The following is an 18,144-nucleotide window of genomic DNA, read 5'->3' on the forward strand; positions in this document are numbered from 1 at the left end:
GAGGAACAACAAAAACTAAATTATACAAATCAAAATCGTTAACTACGGCACCTGTGAGGTTTTCTGATTAGTAGTATATTACTTTTTTGTTGTTGTAATGACTCAACTATTACAAATTGTGGTCCTAATGACATTAGAACCACATTTTATTTAAAGGTGACATGTACTATAAATGTAATTTTTCAGTCTCTAGCATTGTATTATAGTAATAGGAGTTCGTATAAATGTGTTTTAGTGTCTAAATACCATATTGGCGGATTGCTCTGATTCAGCTCAGCCCCTTTCCTCCTCCAGTAAATCAGGCCATTTTGATTTGAACGACTGAGTCACGTCATTCGGACGCTGGGTAGCGCACAGTGATGCGATTGGCTCTGTGGTTGGAGCTAATGCCCGCGCCCATTCTACCTAGACTAGACAGCGAGTGGAAGCCACTTCCTCATGCTGCGAGGCGGAGTGGGGCCCGACGCCTCTGCGTGCGCTCTGGAGGGAGAGAGAGATGGAGAGAGAGGGAGCACTTGGGGGAGGGGGGGGGGACCTGCTGCGCGGCACACGGGAGAGGGGAGGAAGGGAGGCCCACAAGCTGCCGCGCGGCGGGTCCCCCCCCCCCTCCCGCTCTCTGTCTCTCTCTCTCTCCCTCCGGAGTGTGTGCAGAGGTGTCGGGTTTCGCTCTGGAAGAAGCTCTCTCTCTCTCTCTCTCCCCCTCTCCCCCTCTCTCTCACCCCCCCTCTCTCTCTCTGTCTACCAGTCGCTGTGTGGGCTGACTGTCACTCAAAGTGCTTATGGGCGGAGCCAGGCCATAACAGCCTGAAATCTTGAAGCTGGAAAATGATGGTTTTGAGTACTTGATTAGAAATATAAAACAATGCATTTTTTTGAAAAAAAAAACTTACAGATGTCTTCAATAGACTAACAAGAATTGTGTAAAGTTGCCCAAATAGTGCTAGGAATAGCAGTACATGTCCCCTTTAAGTTTTTTCTTTAATGACATGCTTTAAGTGTCTTATTTGAGAGTTCTCCGGTTCCATCACTAGGGTTCATGGAATGATTCCTGAATTTTCCTCATTAGCTTAGCCTATCTGCTGATGACTAAGGCACCCACAATAACCACCAAGCAAATAAAGGAGAAAGGAAGGAGGGAAAAGAAAAAGGTATGAGCAAAAATAGGCTCCATGGAGAGAGAAACATGAGGAAATTCTAGATTGTTTCTGAAAGACGGGTGAAGCAGACGTAAATTAAACCAGAATTCCACCAAATGGCTGCATTTAAATAGCGCTTTTATCCAAAGCACTTTACAATTTGTTCCTCACATTTGATCCATTCACTCACACATTCACACACCGATGGCAGAGGCAACCATGCAAGGTGCCAACCTGCACATAGGGAGCAATTAGGGGTTAAGTGTCTTGCTCAAGAAGGACACTTCGACACGCTGCACAGGAGGAGCGGGAATCGAACCGGGAAGCTCTGGATTACCAGACGACTGCTCTACCTCCTGAGCCACTGTCGCCCACAAAGAAGATTATTTCCACATCATTTAACGAAAGAGGGAGGGAAAAGAAAAAGAGGCGGAGAAGACATAATAGGAATGACACAGTTACCAAGGAGACGCAGGATGACATAAGCACTGGGAAGGAACAAAGAAAAAGAAACCCAAGGAAGTGGAAGAGATGAAAGGAGGAAGAAAGCTAGAAAGGAGCGAGGTGGTACAGTATAGGAAGGGCTGGCAGGCAGCCGAGAGGCCGGCCAGTCGGTGAAGGAGAAGTCATCCGCTGGAACTCACCATACGGGTCAATTCTTCGCCCCACTGGGGCAGAGGGAGGGCGTCTAGGACCCTCCATCATTGGAGGGGGAGATGGGGCACCCCCACTGACGGGTGAGGGCCCGTACGAGTCACCTGTTACGATCAAACCATCCATTTTAACAAAACACATATTGTTCATTCTTTCTTTTCTTCCTTTTCCATTGAGCCGATTCATCAGAATGTCCAGACTGAACGTGAAGCTGCTTTTTGAATGTTTTTTGAAGCGGGTTTATGGGGAGACCGTGGGTGGGGAAGGGGAAGATACTTGTTATAATGAATGTCTGAATCTGGGTTACTTTTGTAACCCAAAAGAAAAAGCTTAAACAAGTACTATACACTTAGGGTTGGATACCATTCACATTTGAACCAATACCTGTAACAGTTCTTGGAATTCAGTATCGGTACCCAACGGTACCCTTTTTTCATAATTAACTCGGTTGTAAAAATAAGTCCAAACTTCTCAATTTCAACATTTTGTTATTTATAAATTGCATGATCATGTATTATGTTTTTAAGTGTTTAAATATCAACATTATCTGGCCATCCTCAGTCAATTATGAAATGATTAATTATCAAACTCCTCTGACCTTGTCTGGTCTTTCCAAAGAGAGATGGGACAGTAATATGTATATATATTTGTGGAAAAGGCTCCCTCTTGTCTAGTATATTACACTCTTATACTAAACATGTAAAGGTACCAAAATCAATCTAGCCAGAATTGGTACTCTGTAGTACCGATGTAATTGGGTCAGTCAGAGCTCGGTACCCAACCCTATATATACTGTATAGTGTTCAGCATCTCCAATTAAGTAAACGAAGTAAAAGCAAAATGTCACCCTTCTTTCAAAAACAAAGACGGATCCTTTGCATGACAGAAATCAAAACCTCAGGTTCTCCTTAGTGTGTGTCTGATGTTCAATTGCTTTTATAGAGACGATGAATATCCACACCCAGCTAAATGAGCAAGGAAAACCAGCACCGTCTTGCAGACATAATTGGCAATCCACTGCTCAAAGCTCTGTGGTGTAGGTGCTGCCCCGACAGGAACACAATGTGAGAAAGTAGGAGCCACTGCTTACCTTGACGGGGGGCCAGAGGTTGGCCAGAGTTGGGTCTAAAGAGAGGCGCACGACGCTCATTTAGTTGTGAGGTGATTACAGCCAGTCTGAGTGAGGGAAAAAAAGGAAATTTACTCTCAATATTCACAGAATTTGTTATATATATCAAACTATTACCATAGGCAAAGTCAGACTGTTTTCCATTGACATTTAGAAGTAACTCGCAATGCAAATTGTCACTCAACATTCCAAAATGAGGTCATTGACTTTGGTTGCACTCACTTCTCACGTAGCTTTGATGTTTCGCCCTTCTCCTGGTTCAAAGCCCTCTCTGCATTTCGAGCATTCACCTTGAGGCACATTAGAGAACAAATATTTAATCTCTTAATTATGTAACTGATGCAGAATGTTGGGATTATAAAAGGATTTAGATTATAAAATATAAATACACATTTTTGTAACTTGCTGCTTACATACCCAATTTGAATGAGTTTTAGTCTCCTGTTCTCTTATCTGAGGGGAAAAAGAAAAGGTCAGGGTACAAGGAACAATAGACATTTTGACTTGTCATAGATGAGTAAACACATGTGTAACCATAAATATAGAATAATGAATATAGTTCATTACTTTATATCTGTGGTGGTCTGCGTTTACCCATCTAGGACCAGTCCATACACTGCCGTTCAAAGGTTTGGAATTTTTATATATATATTTTAAAGAAATATATATGTATGTATATATATATATATATATATATATATATATATATATATATATATAAACAATTTATAAATACAATCAAGACATTAATAATGTTAACACTTAGTTTAAAGGTTGAAATAAACAATCTTTATTTCCCATTTTCAGCAGTCCTTACTTACTCGAGTGTACTAACACTGCGTTCGCTTTTTTTCAACCCAGGCACTATTTAAACATCGTCTTGCATGATGTTGACTAGTACAGGCCTTCATTTCACTGATCGCTTTCGTGTTGAGAAACCTAGCCCTGTGCTGCATCCTCTTGCCAGGTTCCAATCCAATGGAGCAAGTGTTTGTCAAAAACCATTAACATGTTCCCATTCCAAAATAAGAAGCTAACAGTATAATCAGATGTGTCTTCATATGTTCTACTGAGGAAATAGTTGCAAACTGTACATCATATCAAGAGTTCTAATGAGTTTTATAGGACAGTTACGCATCATACGCATGTAACTGGGCACCTTCCGACGGCACAAAGCCCATGAAAGTCTATGTTTGATATGATGGATGGTTTGTGACCATTTCCTCAGTAGATAAGATAAGATAAAAGATATTCCTTTATTGATCCCCATGGGGGAATTCAGGCATCATAGCAGCATGGGGGAGGGGGAGGAGAGGTACAGGTAGTAGAAGACATGATACAGGTCATAAAATTATAGTACAGTGGAGAAGTAAAAATCTTAATAGAATAAAAATAGGCAGTGTAAACAATTAAGCAATAATACACAAGGAGCCGTGAGATGTTATGAATATTGCTGCGGGCGAATCACAGCCATGGCAATATTCATGACATCCCACAGGCTTCAGAGTGTATTATTGCTTTTATACAGCAGGTTGCATCGGGAAAATATAGGATGAATACAGACCATTCTAGGGTCTTTTATATCGATTTCAGTGAACTTGGCGTAGAAAAATAGTTCCTAAAGATGTCTCGTTGCTATGGAATTTCAAATGGAGTAGACTATCAACAAGCTTGGCAACGCAAACAAATGATGTATTAGTCTAATACAAGCGAAAGTCAGAAAAAGTCATCAGCACCTCGGACAGTTCCGGGAGTTGGGCCAGTTCAATGCCCAGGCCGTCGACTTGGTGGTGTTGAAGCATTAATTGCGTCTTTTCTCCAGCGCGTCCAGCTCATATTTTGTTGGATTGGCATGTCTAATAATGCTGTTTTTATGAATACTGTTAGATGTAGGACCGTCCTCTATATCATTATCTATCCACTCGTTTATAGTTAACGGGTACATTAAATCAAACATAATGTTGTCCGCGGTGTAGGTCATGTTGACAGTTTCCGTTTGATGAATGGCAGTTGAAACTTTCTACAACATTCTAAAGGCAGCGCAGTGGTATATTCATGGTGATTTAACCGTGAGTATCATGAATATACTCAGGGTTTAGAACGCTCTCGACCTACCTGTTGTATAATATAACAATATAATTAACTCTGGGCATGCGCATATGGGCAAGTAGGCAGCGTAAAAACTAAGAACATAATATGAAGACACATCTGATTATATTGTGAGCTTCCCACTTTGGAAAAGGACATGTACCATGGCTTTTGAAGGATAAAAAATATATGTAGGGGTGCTCCAGTAGCACACCATGTTACCGCGCTGCGTCGCGGGACTCCGTGCTGCGTCACGGATCTGGTTGACTCCGAGTTCGATTCCCGGACTCGCCGTCATTTGCCGAATGTCTCCCCCTGCTCTCTCTCCCGTTTCACCCTACAACTGTCGGTCATGCTTGACCAGAAAAGCGATAAACGCTAAAAAAAAAAGTAAAAAAAAAAAAAAAAAAATATATATATATGTATATATAAACATAGCACACACCTGTTCTTTTTTTTTATCCTCTTTTTCTCCCATTTTTTTAATATTTTCTCCCATCCCAATTTCGTATCATCCAATTCAACCCTCCCCTGTCACGAACGCCGTTTCTTGCCTCCCACAAGCCGGCTGCAATGTGGACTAAGTCATACATAGCACAAGTCCCCTCCGGTACTTGAGGTAACAGCAGTCGCATCTTTTCACCTGCGCAGCTCGATCTCTCAGTGGCGAGGAGTAACGCGTGGGAGGCTCACGCTGCCCCAGACACTTCCTGATTCTACTGCGCAGGCGCACCAACCGACCTGTAGGAGTCGCTGTCCACAACGCCCGATCCCCACCCATCAGTTTCCCACCCCCTAATACGGCCAATGTGTATTAGTACGGACGACCAGCTAAACTGAAAGCAAATGTGGAGCGCTGGGCTCGAACAGGCAAGCCCAGCGTCTCCAGTATTTTGTGGTGAGCGCCTTGCCCACTATGCCACGTAGCCGCCCCAGCACACACCTGTTCTTTATAGACTCCCTCCGTCTTCTTCATCTGCTCCTCCATCTCGTTGATCCGCTGCCGCAGGACCTTGACCTGCTCCTCGGCCTCCACAGCTTTACCTCCCACCTCAGAGAGCATCGTCTCCTTGCTGCGGCGCTCCAGTTCCTCCTTGGTCAGTCTCCTGCGATGCCACAGAAACACATTCCATTAATGGACAGAACCCCCCCCCCACACTCCTATAGTGAGGACAACACTTGTCTTAGTTTTGACGGTACAGAACAGTATTTAGATTTCCGGTACAAATGACAATGTGATAGGAGATGTTTTTTAGGTCTTTATCTTGTAACGCAATTGTGAATGTGCTATTTCACTCAAATAGGGTCCATTTTACTTTTTCTTTTCACTATCGCAAGGAACATATTTATGATCAACTTATAAATATACAGTAAGTACAGTACCGTAATTCCTCTAATAGTAACCCCGGCTTGTATTTGTTTCAACTGTAGCGGATACCAGGCTTGTATTAGGAGGAGGCATGTATAAGAGAGAGGCCTATATTTCTAATTTTCAAACAGATCATAATGAATAAATCAACATTTTGTGTCAGTTCGAACCCAGTAAAATGTACTGGGTTCATTTATTGAAACCAAGTACTGTATGAAATACGGTAGTAAACAGGTGGTCAAAAAAAGTAAAATAAAGTAAAATAGTGCAATCACAATACTGGTATAATAATAATAATAATAACTTAGTTTTATACAATTCTGAGGTAGGCTTACTCTCTTGGTAAACATTAACACCATACCATTATATGGTATTTACTGCACAGCCAGGCCAGCATATAACAACAATAACAAAATATATTGCCTATAGTAAATCCGTTGAGGGAAATACTGTAATTCCTCTAATATACATGAAACCCGGCTTGTATTAGGAGGCCGGCTTATAATTGCTTAGCTCAACAGTGCACCCGGTCATTAATAGAGACCCGGTTTTTAATTGAATACCGGTTACTATTAGAGGAATTACGGTATATATATTTCTAAGATATGTACTATATCGTGGACGATAGTACAATAAGGGGGCTTTCTCACTGCCATTCGGGGTCGAATCAGCTCCGCTCCGTCCTCGTTCCGTCCTTGGGTGCGCACTTCCCCCCTCCCTCTCCCCCCTCTGGTTTGTGTACACACAAACAGTCTTGGTGCGCTCTGGGTATTGTTTACGGTTTGCGTTTTGAGCGTGTAAGCTTGCCGTAGCGATGATGTCACGCTCTAACGTCAACACAGGAAGAGTTGAACACACGGTGATGGAAACTGGATGCTAATATAAATAAACGAATAACCAATAAATATGAAGTTATATTTGAACCTCTGTTGACAAGCCTTGTCAATATAACCCACCCCCCTTTTCTCACGAATGGAACTGGTGTCGTGGAGTCCGCTTTTGAGCGTTTTCCAGGGTTCGTTAGCTTAGCCTATTTATTACTAGTTAGCAGCCAACATTAGCCCATTGCTCGCGGCAATTATATTGCATGTCATTGATCTACCGGTCGATCACGGCCGACTGGTTGGGCACCACTGGTCTAATAGAAATAAATGCATTCGAACAAGAAAAAATTGCCAGGCCTAATGCGAGCCAGGGGAAGTCTTGTGCTTGTAACGTGGCTTCATGTTTTCATCCACTGAGCCGTGAGGCTCCACATGCTTGTTTGGTTGAGGTCTGAACTCGCAAATTGCCCATAAATATCGTTTTTGTGGGTATTGTTCAGTTGTTGCTGTATGTTTTTATCTGCCCAAAATTCAAGCAAGCATGAAAGTATTACAGTAACGACGTTGTGTGTGTCAGCAAGTTGATACAGAAGCCTCTCCTGTGTTTTGGTACAAGCTCGTACACCACACCCCCCGCTCCCACTGGCGCGCACCCGGAACCACCTATTTCAGCGGTCCAGGTTTGGAGCGAATCAGCATCCCCGGGGACGGGGGGGGGAGCGTTCTCACTAGGACGGACACACCCTTTTTGGGTGCGATCCGGCTCCGATTCGACTCCGAATGGTGAGTGAGAAAGCCCCCTAACACCACTGTCAAGTGACTGCTACAACATCTACTTACTGCTGCAGGGCATTCTCCTTCTGCTGATACATCTCTGTCATGATTTCATTCTTCTGTTTGAGGATCGTGAATTGGTTGTCAACATGGTTCCTCTCACTTTTTAGGGTTCCGATGGCGTGCTCAAGATCCTGGTGTTGTTCTGTGGCAAATTGCATCGGTACGTTTAGAGATAAAGAGATGGAATAGATAAGAATCCTTGACATTAGTAGAAATGTGCATGACATACCTTCCAGTGTCTTCCTCGCCTTCTCCTCATTCAGCAGTTTGTTCATGAAGCGATCCCGTTCCTCTTCCACTACTGCCAGAGTGGTCTGGACCTGCCAAGACAAAACACATGTGACCAGCTGTTACTGGATGACCAAGCCATGGTTATTATAGTTAACTAAAACTAAACTTCAAACCAAGGTAATTATAATGAACTAAAACTAAACTTCAAATCAAGGTTATTATAATAAACTAAAACTCAACTTCAAATCAAGGTTATTATAATTAACTAAAACTAAACTTCAAATCTATCACTTTAAATAAACAACACACTGTAGCACCCACTTTGGACACGAACACACTTTATATTTATTGGTAAGGAGATCTGCACATCAATCTCATACCTCAGTGCACCTCATTGCACCTCACCACCACAAGGTGGCACCACAAGCTAAGCTATACCTCACCATTTCTACACTAATGTAACTGCATTGTATATACTGTACATACTGTATATATGTATATTGAAAAAGAAAATTGTCTACACTTGTTTACGAGGGCCATTTCATGTATGCACGAGGAGATATAATAATGATAATCTAGCGTTGATTTCAGGATTAGATAATAAACCGAAAAATTACAACGTGATGACTGGATTACACAAAAAATGCCTTTTTCTCGTCTTTTTCCTGGAATTACTCAAAAGCACCCAAACCATACTCTATTCAAAACGGTATAAAACGGAAATGTACGGATGAAAAACCAATCTACCAATCTGTTTTGGGCATGTTGACTGGAAGCAACTCACTGACAGTCGGCGGCGTTATTAGACCCATAGATATAATATAAGATATATTTTAAGCACTCGCAAATGTTGCAGTCTAAAACTATATCCATTGAATAAAGACCTGGCGCTGAAGCGGGATCAGCGCCCCCTGCTGCTGGTGGTCAATGTGTTAATGGGCCTCATTTATCAAGGAAATTACACAAACGTGTGCCATGGAGAGCTTTTTAAATGTACACTATCAAACTGATTTACACATAAAATGTAATAATAATGAGTCCTTGGAAACAGTTGGCATGCATATTTTTCATGCATAAGTCAATTGAGTATTTTTGATAAATGTCAACCTTTTCCACATACAGAAATATTGATAAATGAGGCCCATTGTTTGTATTTCAGACACAAGCCCTAATATAAATCTCTTACTCGAGAAACATCCATCATCTGTTTAATCCTGTTCTTGATGAAAGTCTTCTTATCTGAAAAACAATGTTAAAAAGCAGACAATTAGCACTCTAGAAAAAAAACCTTTGTCTTCTCTGTGGATTCTGAAGAGAAGGGAGCCGAATTGAAAGAGGAGGGAGATAAAGGTGAGGCTACCGTTAACCCTCAAGAGGCTACTGGATCTCGGTTTGTAGGAAAGAATCTTTTCATCACCTGCAGTCATAACTCGGGTATCAAAAAACATTATTTGAACTAAATGTTCAAATGTAATTAGTGGTAGAAACTGGCAGATTTCACTAGAGGGACCCTCTTGTCTTTAACTCTGTGGACGCCAGACCCGAGGATAGTCGGGTTATATCGCCGACCGTTCAGCGCCAGACCAGAGTATAGTCGGGTTTTCATTGTTATTTCTTTTATTCAATATTTCCATTCATTACAGGCACACGGACTCGGGGTTAACATGGGGAATCATCCTGAGAATGCCAAAGTGCAATACCGGCCGCATCCACCCAGGTGGCAGTATCGAGCACCCTTTGAAACCTTATATCTTGGCCTGTGCAACGATCAAATGTCTCCGGGCGCACCTTTCTTTGTCAGGCGAGGCGAGCAGGTATCCCGATCGCATTGAGAAGCGTCAAATGCCACCGATGCATCTGTTGTGGTGGATTATGTTGGCGACACGATGGACACCAGTACTTGGACTCGCGATCAGACAATTGGAATATTCTTTTTGGGGTACCTCCTAGTGAAGGTAAGGACTAAATTATATCAATCCTGCTTTGATCCAACCATGATTTCACCTCGATCGCAACGTGTGTGTAACGTTACTCCACAACGTATGCCGTTGGTGACGATCAAAGCATCAAAAAACAACCCCCCCCCCCCCTTTCATGCATTCATGATGAAACATAATACCTATTATAGTAGCTTGTCCAGGCGAGAAACGGCAATGCTTTTAGTGAAATTCACGTTTTGCTGCATATCGTCGTTTTCTGGGATTAGACAGGATCACTCTAAAACTACCGGTATACTTATATTCACCACGGTATAACACACGAACGTATTGATGGAAAAAAAATTCTTTTTCACATATTGAACGATAGATAGTTGATGTCAAATGGGCCATAGTATTGTATCCATAGCTATAATATAGAATATATATATAGCCCTGCAAACACCGCCACTTATTCCTATCTTTTAGAGCGTTGGCGTGGTAGGAACTAAGATGCTCTAGGCCTCCGGTGCTGAATGAGTTAAGTCACAGGGTCATGCAATAAGTGATGCATATTTATGTTCGGTAGAGAATATAGTTGTACTTTAGCCGTTAACTTTCTGAACATGAACTGATCTATATCAGAATTGAGGCCATTCTTAAATTTTAGGGCCCTTTCATTTCATCATATTTATTTAACTGGTATCCAATGGAGTTGATGAAACTCGTGCTACAGAGTTATATATAAAAACAAAAGTGAGACGTTTACGAGAAAACTTGGATGTATATTAAGTAATAATACACAAGAGTGAGCGCTATAGGGGAGCTCCAGTAGCTCACCACGTACCGCGAGTGCTATTTCAGCGCTATACCGTGAGATTTTGTTAGCAGTTGAGCATCGCCCTTGAGGGTATTATTGCCTTTACACAGATATTATATTGCTATTATATATATATAACAACTTTATTAATAACAAATGCTTATTTTTAGCTATTTAGCTGGTATAGGATGGAGACAAAGATAGTACTGCGTAAACTATTCAAAGGTTGCTAGGGCTTCGAAGGTGAATGAAGATAATACCCAGTTAGTTCAGACCTCGCATTCTAATTGGGTGAGAAACCGTGAGATATTCCAACAAGTTCCAAAATACCCTCATAATGCACTTGTGACGTAGCGAGACCTTTTTGTCACAGCAAAAATGTTCTCCATTATGATTTTTCTCCATAATTGCAGTGTCAACAGATCACCCTCTTCATAATTATCACTTTTACTGTCCTCCTTTTTCTTTTTTTAATAGTCATTCACTCTTTGACTGCTTCCTAGCAACCAACACATATGAAAGGTGATGAGGAGAAACACACACTTTCCAGTTAAATTTGAATGTTACGTGAAAGGATTATATAGAATATAATGTTACGGAATAATCAAATACAAGATATGTAAAAAGAAAGAGGAAGAGAACGAAAGAAAAAAGGGGATTTGACTTACCTACATCAGCTACATCACCATTGGCCAAAACCCTGGTCTCACTTTTCTGCAAATCACAAGCATCAAGGTCTGCCAAGAGGTCAGACAGTACCTGCCAGGAAGACAATTTGTCGTGGAGTAAGTCAAGAGTTTGACACAAACATCATCCATTTCTTTTTTTACAAGGTCTGGACTCGGTATGAACTATTGAACTCCGACGACTAAGAAGCATATCAGTCAATTTTGAAATCTTTTGGACAGCTCATGTATTTGCAGTATTAAAGTCAATCCCCATCACTGAAACGTCACCCAAAAGTACTCATCCTCTACCGTCTTTAGCTATGATTGAATACAACATTCCAACTTATACCATCTTAAAGCTACAATGTGTAATATATATATTTTTTTGTATCTACTTTTTCTCCCATCCCAATTTCGTATTATCCAATTCTTCCCTCCCCTGTCTCGAACGTCGCTAGACCATGCCTCCCACTGGTCGGCTGCAATGTGGACGAAGCCTTGCATCACGTGTCCCCTCCGGTACACGAGGAGGCAGCGCCGCATATTTTCACCTGCACAGCTCGATCTCTCAGTGGCGAGGAGTAACGTGTGGGAGGCTCAATGTGTAATATTTTTTATCAGTGATTCTTTTGTTTGAAATGTACTCCAATATAAACAGGGATGTGATTGCGCTTTATGAAAAAACCCTGAATTTTCTAAACGATTTTTTTTTTTTATAAACACTCCATTTGAATGAATGAACACATTTTATTTGTATATATTGAACTGTTCACATGGAAGAGGAAGGTGGGAGAGGAAAGGGACAAAGAAAATGAATAAAATATATCAGTGTCCCCCTAAAAAATGTAAAGGGGGTCATCTTGACCCCTCCCAAGTCATCCTGGCTCAAACACTAACGTTAGGACCTTATCTTTTCTTCTTTGCAACCAGATTGTGCAACACCTGTAACCGCCTCCTCTCGAAGTCTTGCCTACTGCGAAGGGCTGCAGTTGGACTAATGGACTCTTTTGCTTTTCTTTTGCTCTCAGGTCGATTTTGAGAATGAAGGTGGTGACATTTCTCCATCTAAGCTTCTTGGTTATGTCTAGGTTGGCTTCTGTACCTCATGCTTGAGAGTTTGATGTTTCTACAGAGCTTCACATTAACTGGACAATGCTTGCTCTCCCTTGAGTAGTGTTGCGTGGCAGACTGCGGCACTGCTTGCAAGTAACCTTCCCTGGTTGGTCAGTTTTACAAAAGCAATCCAGTGTTGGTGCGTTTCCTAGTGTGTTGATGTCTTTACAGCATCTCGCGCCACTCAACAAAACTGCCAACATTATCGATAGCCAATGAAAATCTGTTATGCAAGAATAGCAGGTCTGATAAATGTTGCTTTCGCGTTTCACTTAGACCAGGTGGAAAAATAATCAAAACATATTTAAAAAAAGATAGAATAGAATTTTTCGATTTTAGGTCAGAAAAACCGGAAATCCGGTTAAAAACGGAAAAATCACATCCCTGATAAAGGACGTTTTACTGGAATAAACACTTAAGTGGTTGGATCTATGCTGTCCTCATTCAAAACAATCTCTGAAACTTTAGAATGGAATATATCTGCACTGCTGCTACACTGGTCAATCAAACTCACTCACAGTGGACTGTGAGTCATTGTGTCCACATTAACACTTTCAGAGCCAGTGCTTAACCTTGATTTACCCGTTGAATGCCACCATCCACTTCAATGTTAGCTTAAAAACGCCTAATCTATGTTTTAAATGATGGCTATGTGTCTAATCTGCCCGTCGCTTATCAATGACTAGTTTTCCAGTCAACATTGTCGAAGCGGATATTTGTGTTTGTGATATATGTTTTGTTTCATGTTGGGAAAAAAAAAGAAAGAAAAATAAAATAAAAATATTTGATTAAAAAAAAACATTGTCGAAGCGAATTTTTTTTTATCAGTTCATTTTCGTTTTATAGCATTTTGAAACGCCCTTGTTTTAAAGGAAAATATAAAGATTCCACGATAAAAGACATTTTATCTAGAATATTCATGAATATTCTAGAATACACAAAAACATTGTAATTTTTCGGCCTATTTTATGAATCGTTTTCAAATAAACGCTAGATTTATCGATAGTATATGTGTACGTATGCACGCTATAGAGGCGATCTGAAAAATCTATTCTCTTATTTCCTCATCAGCGATCACGCACAAACAGCCACATCACACATAGGGCAAATGCTGAGATCTCAGCAAATACAACTCTGATTATCCCAAGACTGGTAAAATAGATTCCTTACCTCAGATCAGATGTTCTCCAAAAAGATCATTCCAATTCCTAATCGCCATTCCAAATATCGATCACGCTTATTGATTGAGTATTTGCTGCTGTAAATATATATTCCAGGCTGATTCCCGTCCCGCGATGACTTCCATGTTGATCAGACTTCAGTCTAAGGCTAAGCGACTGACCTGCAGTTACACAGGGATAGACGATAGGGGGCGCTTTTTTCCATTCTGAGCTCCTGTAGGGGCTGCTGTACCAACGGGAGACTCGGTTGATGAAATATGATTTCAGATCGCTAATAAAACAATAAAACGATATTTGTCATCCGTGGCACTCAGTGGGGGGGGCTAATAAAACGAGTTATGACGTCCCTGGCACTCAAAGTGTTAAGATGCGTTTGAGCAAAATTCTAACACATTTTACACATGTTGCTTTAAGATAATCAGGTTTGAAAACATTGTTCATCTGAAAATAGAGTTATATGGTTCTTTGTCGTGAGATATTAAATTCTGCAAGCATAAAAATAATGTATAAACAAGGCAGACCTCCACGTTGTTATCTTTGAGAATCACAGTGTCCTCCAGCTCCTTCTGAGACTTCTGGTAGACTTTGATCTGTTCACTCAGCTCCTTATGTTTGTCCTCCCAATCCTTAATAGCAGTCTTGAGCTTTAAGAATCAGAGATCAAGGAAGTCTTTTAGAAAAATGGTTTGGGTTTGCTGGAGTTAGCCAAAGATGGTCGGCTGTACTGAACAATAAAATATACACAACATTTTACTCAGTTCATATAAGAAAATGAATGGCTGCAATTCTATAACGCTTTTCTGGTACCAATATGACACAAAGCACACACACAGAAATCAGCCAATTGAAATCAGGATTGGGTTCAATTCACTTTCAATTAATTGAATTCAGGAAGTCAAATACTGAAAATCATTTTGAAAACATGAATTAAAAGTGAATTGATCCCAACCCCGACTGAAATGCTATTCCCACCACTGCCCTGCCTCCCTCCCTCCTGGTGGACCCTGGGATCTTCTGCCACGATCCAACAAATGTAATGTCGCATCTGAATCATAAATAATGCCTGTGCCTAATAAAAGCAAGAGCCCATGTTTTATCTTACCGCTTTGTTGTCTTCTTTGAGCGCTGCGTGATCCCTCTCAAAACATTTACGTTGAACATTCCTGGCATCCTCACGGATCTTGGCCTCATCCAGGAGGACAGTGGTCTGTGGTAAGTTTTGAGTGAAGAGATTATTATTATTATATATATTTTTTTTTTAAACAACATGACACCAAATAGTCTAGTGCAGGGGTTCTCAAACTTTTTTATACCACGACCCCATTTTATTTAGGATTTCTTTTGGCGACCCCACACTTAATTAATGTATCGCGTAATTTCAACGTGGAATTAAGGAATATCAAAATCAAAGTACACGTTGTTGAACTTGAGCATGCATATTTATTAGAACATTTTATTACAGCACTGTTATCAATACACATTTCTAAAACAAGGCATATTTAGCCAAAATATGTTGCCAGAACATAAATAAAAAATGACACGTGCCTTAGAGAGTGCTTCCTGAGTCTTCTTCCTGCTGAGCAGCAGCTTCTCATTCGACTTCTCCAATTTCTCAATCTGTTGATGAAATCATTCAATATGATGAAACCCAAAATAAAGAAAATAAAAATAAGAAATCAGAACAAAGGACACAGTACCAAAGTTTCAAAGGCTCACCCTATTCCCATTTTTAAGAGAATTTGCTCTCTCTTCTTCAAAGAGCCTTACGTACGAGCTCTTCTCCTCAGCAATCTGTTGATTCCGCGCTTCTGCCTCAAAAACCTTGCTCTATAAAAAGATGACAGGAATTGAATTCAACAGTTTGAACTTGGGAAATCCAGGGATTGAAAACCAGGTTTGCCATTTTTAATTGGGTATCACCGACAAGCAAAGCCAAAACATGAAAGGAGAATATTTGTTGTGCTTTCTCAGACGGATTCATGTATCTCTTGATGCCCCTTAACGAGCCATCTATAGCCATCTATAGCCATCTATCTTTAAATTTGTAAAATATCAATTGATACGGACATGCCGTTCCATGAGTAGAGAAACATGCTGCAGACAGAGTGGAGGTAATGTAATTATTACAAATGGTCATTTACTTTTTACTGGTAATAAGCATTAAGCGTTGGGTATATTGTTGTGCATTGTTATGTCCGCAGAACATCCATCGGCTTCCAAATAGTTGCTGAATTGTTTAACCTAGCTTGTTCTAGTGTTTACAAATATACGAACAAACCTTTTACAGTAAATACAATTGAAAATTACATCAAGAGCTTCAGAGCTTCAAACCAAGAGCTGGATCACTGATTGGGCTTTAAAGTACCACATTTAGTCCTAACCTTAACCCATTTGGAATACATATGTAAAGATGCATTGCGATGATTTATCATAATTGAACACTTGCACTTAACAACCATGCAACTACATATTCAATATTTTTGGACAGCATGTATTTGCAGTTGTAAAGTCGATCCAAATCACTTGGATGTGATGCATCACAAAAAAGTACCCAATCTCTACGTCTTTAATTATAACTGTACACAACACTCGAACTTACCATCTTTAAATAATAAAGTTTGAAAACACTGTTCCTCTGAAACCCTAAAAAATAGACTTATATGGTACTCAATTACATAACTACATTATTATTATTATTCCATGTTGGGGCTTACCTCCAGGTCTTGGTTCCTTTGCAGGGCACAAGTAGTAGTTTCCTCTGACGATGTTTGCTTTTCTTTCAGTATTTCAGTCTGTGGAAGCAAATTAAATCGATCAAGTTCCAAATACAATGAGACATTGATTGTAAAATAAGATAGTAGATAGTGGTTGTCTAACATATTTGATTGCATTGCAATCCCAAAGGGGATCAATACATCTTAACTGTAACTCACCTGTTTCTGCAGCTCTGACGTCTTTGAGATAGCGTCATTCTTTTCCTTCATGAGAGCCTTCATTTGAGCAGAGAGCCCATTTTCATCCACTAATAGGAAAAACATAGTCCACAGTCTGTAACGATTTACACAAATCATGCATGCATAGTGAGAACATTTCTCCAACAAAGTCAAAGTGGAAGAGAAAAGCTTAGCTTACCAAGGTATTCTCTCTTTTTTACCTATGCAAGAAAGCGAAACAAAAACATTGGTTATTCTCCTCAGTAAACATTCACATTTGACTTAGAGGAGGCTGGACAAACCACAGGGAACAAAACATTATGCAATGCCGGGCTACATCATAATGTAAAAATTCAGGAAATATCTCGTCTTACAGCCAAAACGGTCCTCCAGAAGAAAAGTATGAAGGTGATGACTCCGACAAATGCAGTGACCACAACAGCTTGCCACGGGCAGCCAAAAAAGGTTTCCCCTGGCTTATATTCATCAGGCAGAAGGGAAATCATCTGAGAACAAACAAACACAACCACACCATTACGATCATCTGAATTGCACCAATATACTAGGACAAGCAAACAAATGCAGGAGGTGGGTAGAGGAATAACTCAAGCTTGTCATACGGCAGTGCAGTAGTGAGCGTATTGTACTGCAAGCCTTGTTGATCCTATACTGAAATCACTCTTAAGAAAGACTTCATTTGTAGTTAGCCGGTCTTTACATGTGGGCTATAGTAAAGCAATAGTCTGTTGATTGAGAAAATATCTGGTGATTGACTACACTCTCGTCATTCCACTCTGAAGGCCTTGCATATCAGTCCAACTGTAAGCAAACCTTTGAACTGTGCATGTGGCAGGAAACGTGCTATGCGGCTCAGAAGGGGGAAACATAGGCAAACAACGACATGCCGGTTGGCTGTTCTGGGTTTAGATTGCAGCATGTGCCCTTTACCCATGTCACCTCAGCAGTGGGTAATCAAACTATGTCTTTGCTGAGAACACAGTATACTAGCTAACTACACGGACTGTGCCTTTACCTTAAGACTCTGTATTGGCTCAAGAGACTAGCCTACAAAACATGCACATGCGTTGCAAAGTACATTTTGATGGGACTGAGTAGCCTCAGTTGCTGAACAGACAAAAAATCAGCTACAACTGTCACTCAAGGCAATTCTGGTGAGTAAAATACAAGAGCAACGTCAACACGTTTGGTCGGTTACATTAAGCTTTTAAAAACAGGAGGACAGAG

General features: G+C 40.7%; 2 protein-coding genes across 2 annotated transcripts in view; both read right to left on the reverse strand.

The window, feature by feature from the left end:
* LOC311228354 (phospholipase B1, membrane-associated-like) overlaps positions 1–18,144 on the reverse strand; it is a gene marked incomplete at both ends in the record, with an annotated part of 540,482 nt that overhangs the window by 486,246 nt on the left and 36,092 nt on the right. The gene's annotated exons all lie outside the window — the stretch shown is intronic.
* mia3 (MIA SH3 domain ER export factor 3) overlaps positions 1–18,144 on the reverse strand; it is a 41,229-nt gene that overhangs the window by 5,578 nt on the left and 17,507 nt on the right. The window contains exons 7-23 of the mRNA XM_084314937.1: positions 17,274–17,405; positions 17,099–17,120; positions 16,900–16,988; positions 16,681–16,758; positions 15,683–15,793; positions 15,512–15,583; positions 15,069–15,173; positions 14,488–14,610; positions 11,673–11,763; positions 9,455–9,507; positions 8,267–8,357; positions 8,041–8,179; positions 5,951–6,113; positions 3,337–3,372; positions 3,142–3,209; positions 2,881–2,966; positions 1,781–1,894 (exon numbers count right to left, since the gene is read on the reverse strand). Coding sequence (XP_084171063.1) covers positions 1,781–1,894; positions 2,881–2,966; positions 3,142–3,209; positions 3,337–3,372; positions 5,951–6,113; positions 8,041–8,179; positions 8,267–8,357; positions 9,455–9,507; positions 11,673–11,763; positions 14,488–14,610; positions 15,069–15,173; positions 15,512–15,583; positions 15,683–15,793; positions 16,681–16,758; positions 16,900–16,988; positions 17,099–17,120; positions 17,274–17,405 — 1,573 coding nt within the window. The remainder of the gene's footprint in view (positions 1–1,780; positions 1,895–2,880; positions 2,967–3,141; positions 3,210–3,336; positions 3,373–5,950; positions 6,114–8,040; positions 8,180–8,266; positions 8,358–9,454; positions 9,508–11,672; positions 11,764–14,487; positions 14,611–15,068; positions 15,174–15,511; positions 15,584–15,682; positions 15,794–16,680; positions 16,759–16,899; positions 16,989–17,098; positions 17,121–17,273; positions 17,406–18,144) is intronic.

This window comes from Notolepis coatsorum (assembly GCF_963971535.1).
Source record: "Notolepis coatsorum genome assembly, chromosome: 5".
Taxonomy (NCBI): Eukaryota; Metazoa; Chordata; class Actinopteri; order Aulopiformes; family Paralepididae; genus Notolepis; species Notolepis coatsorum.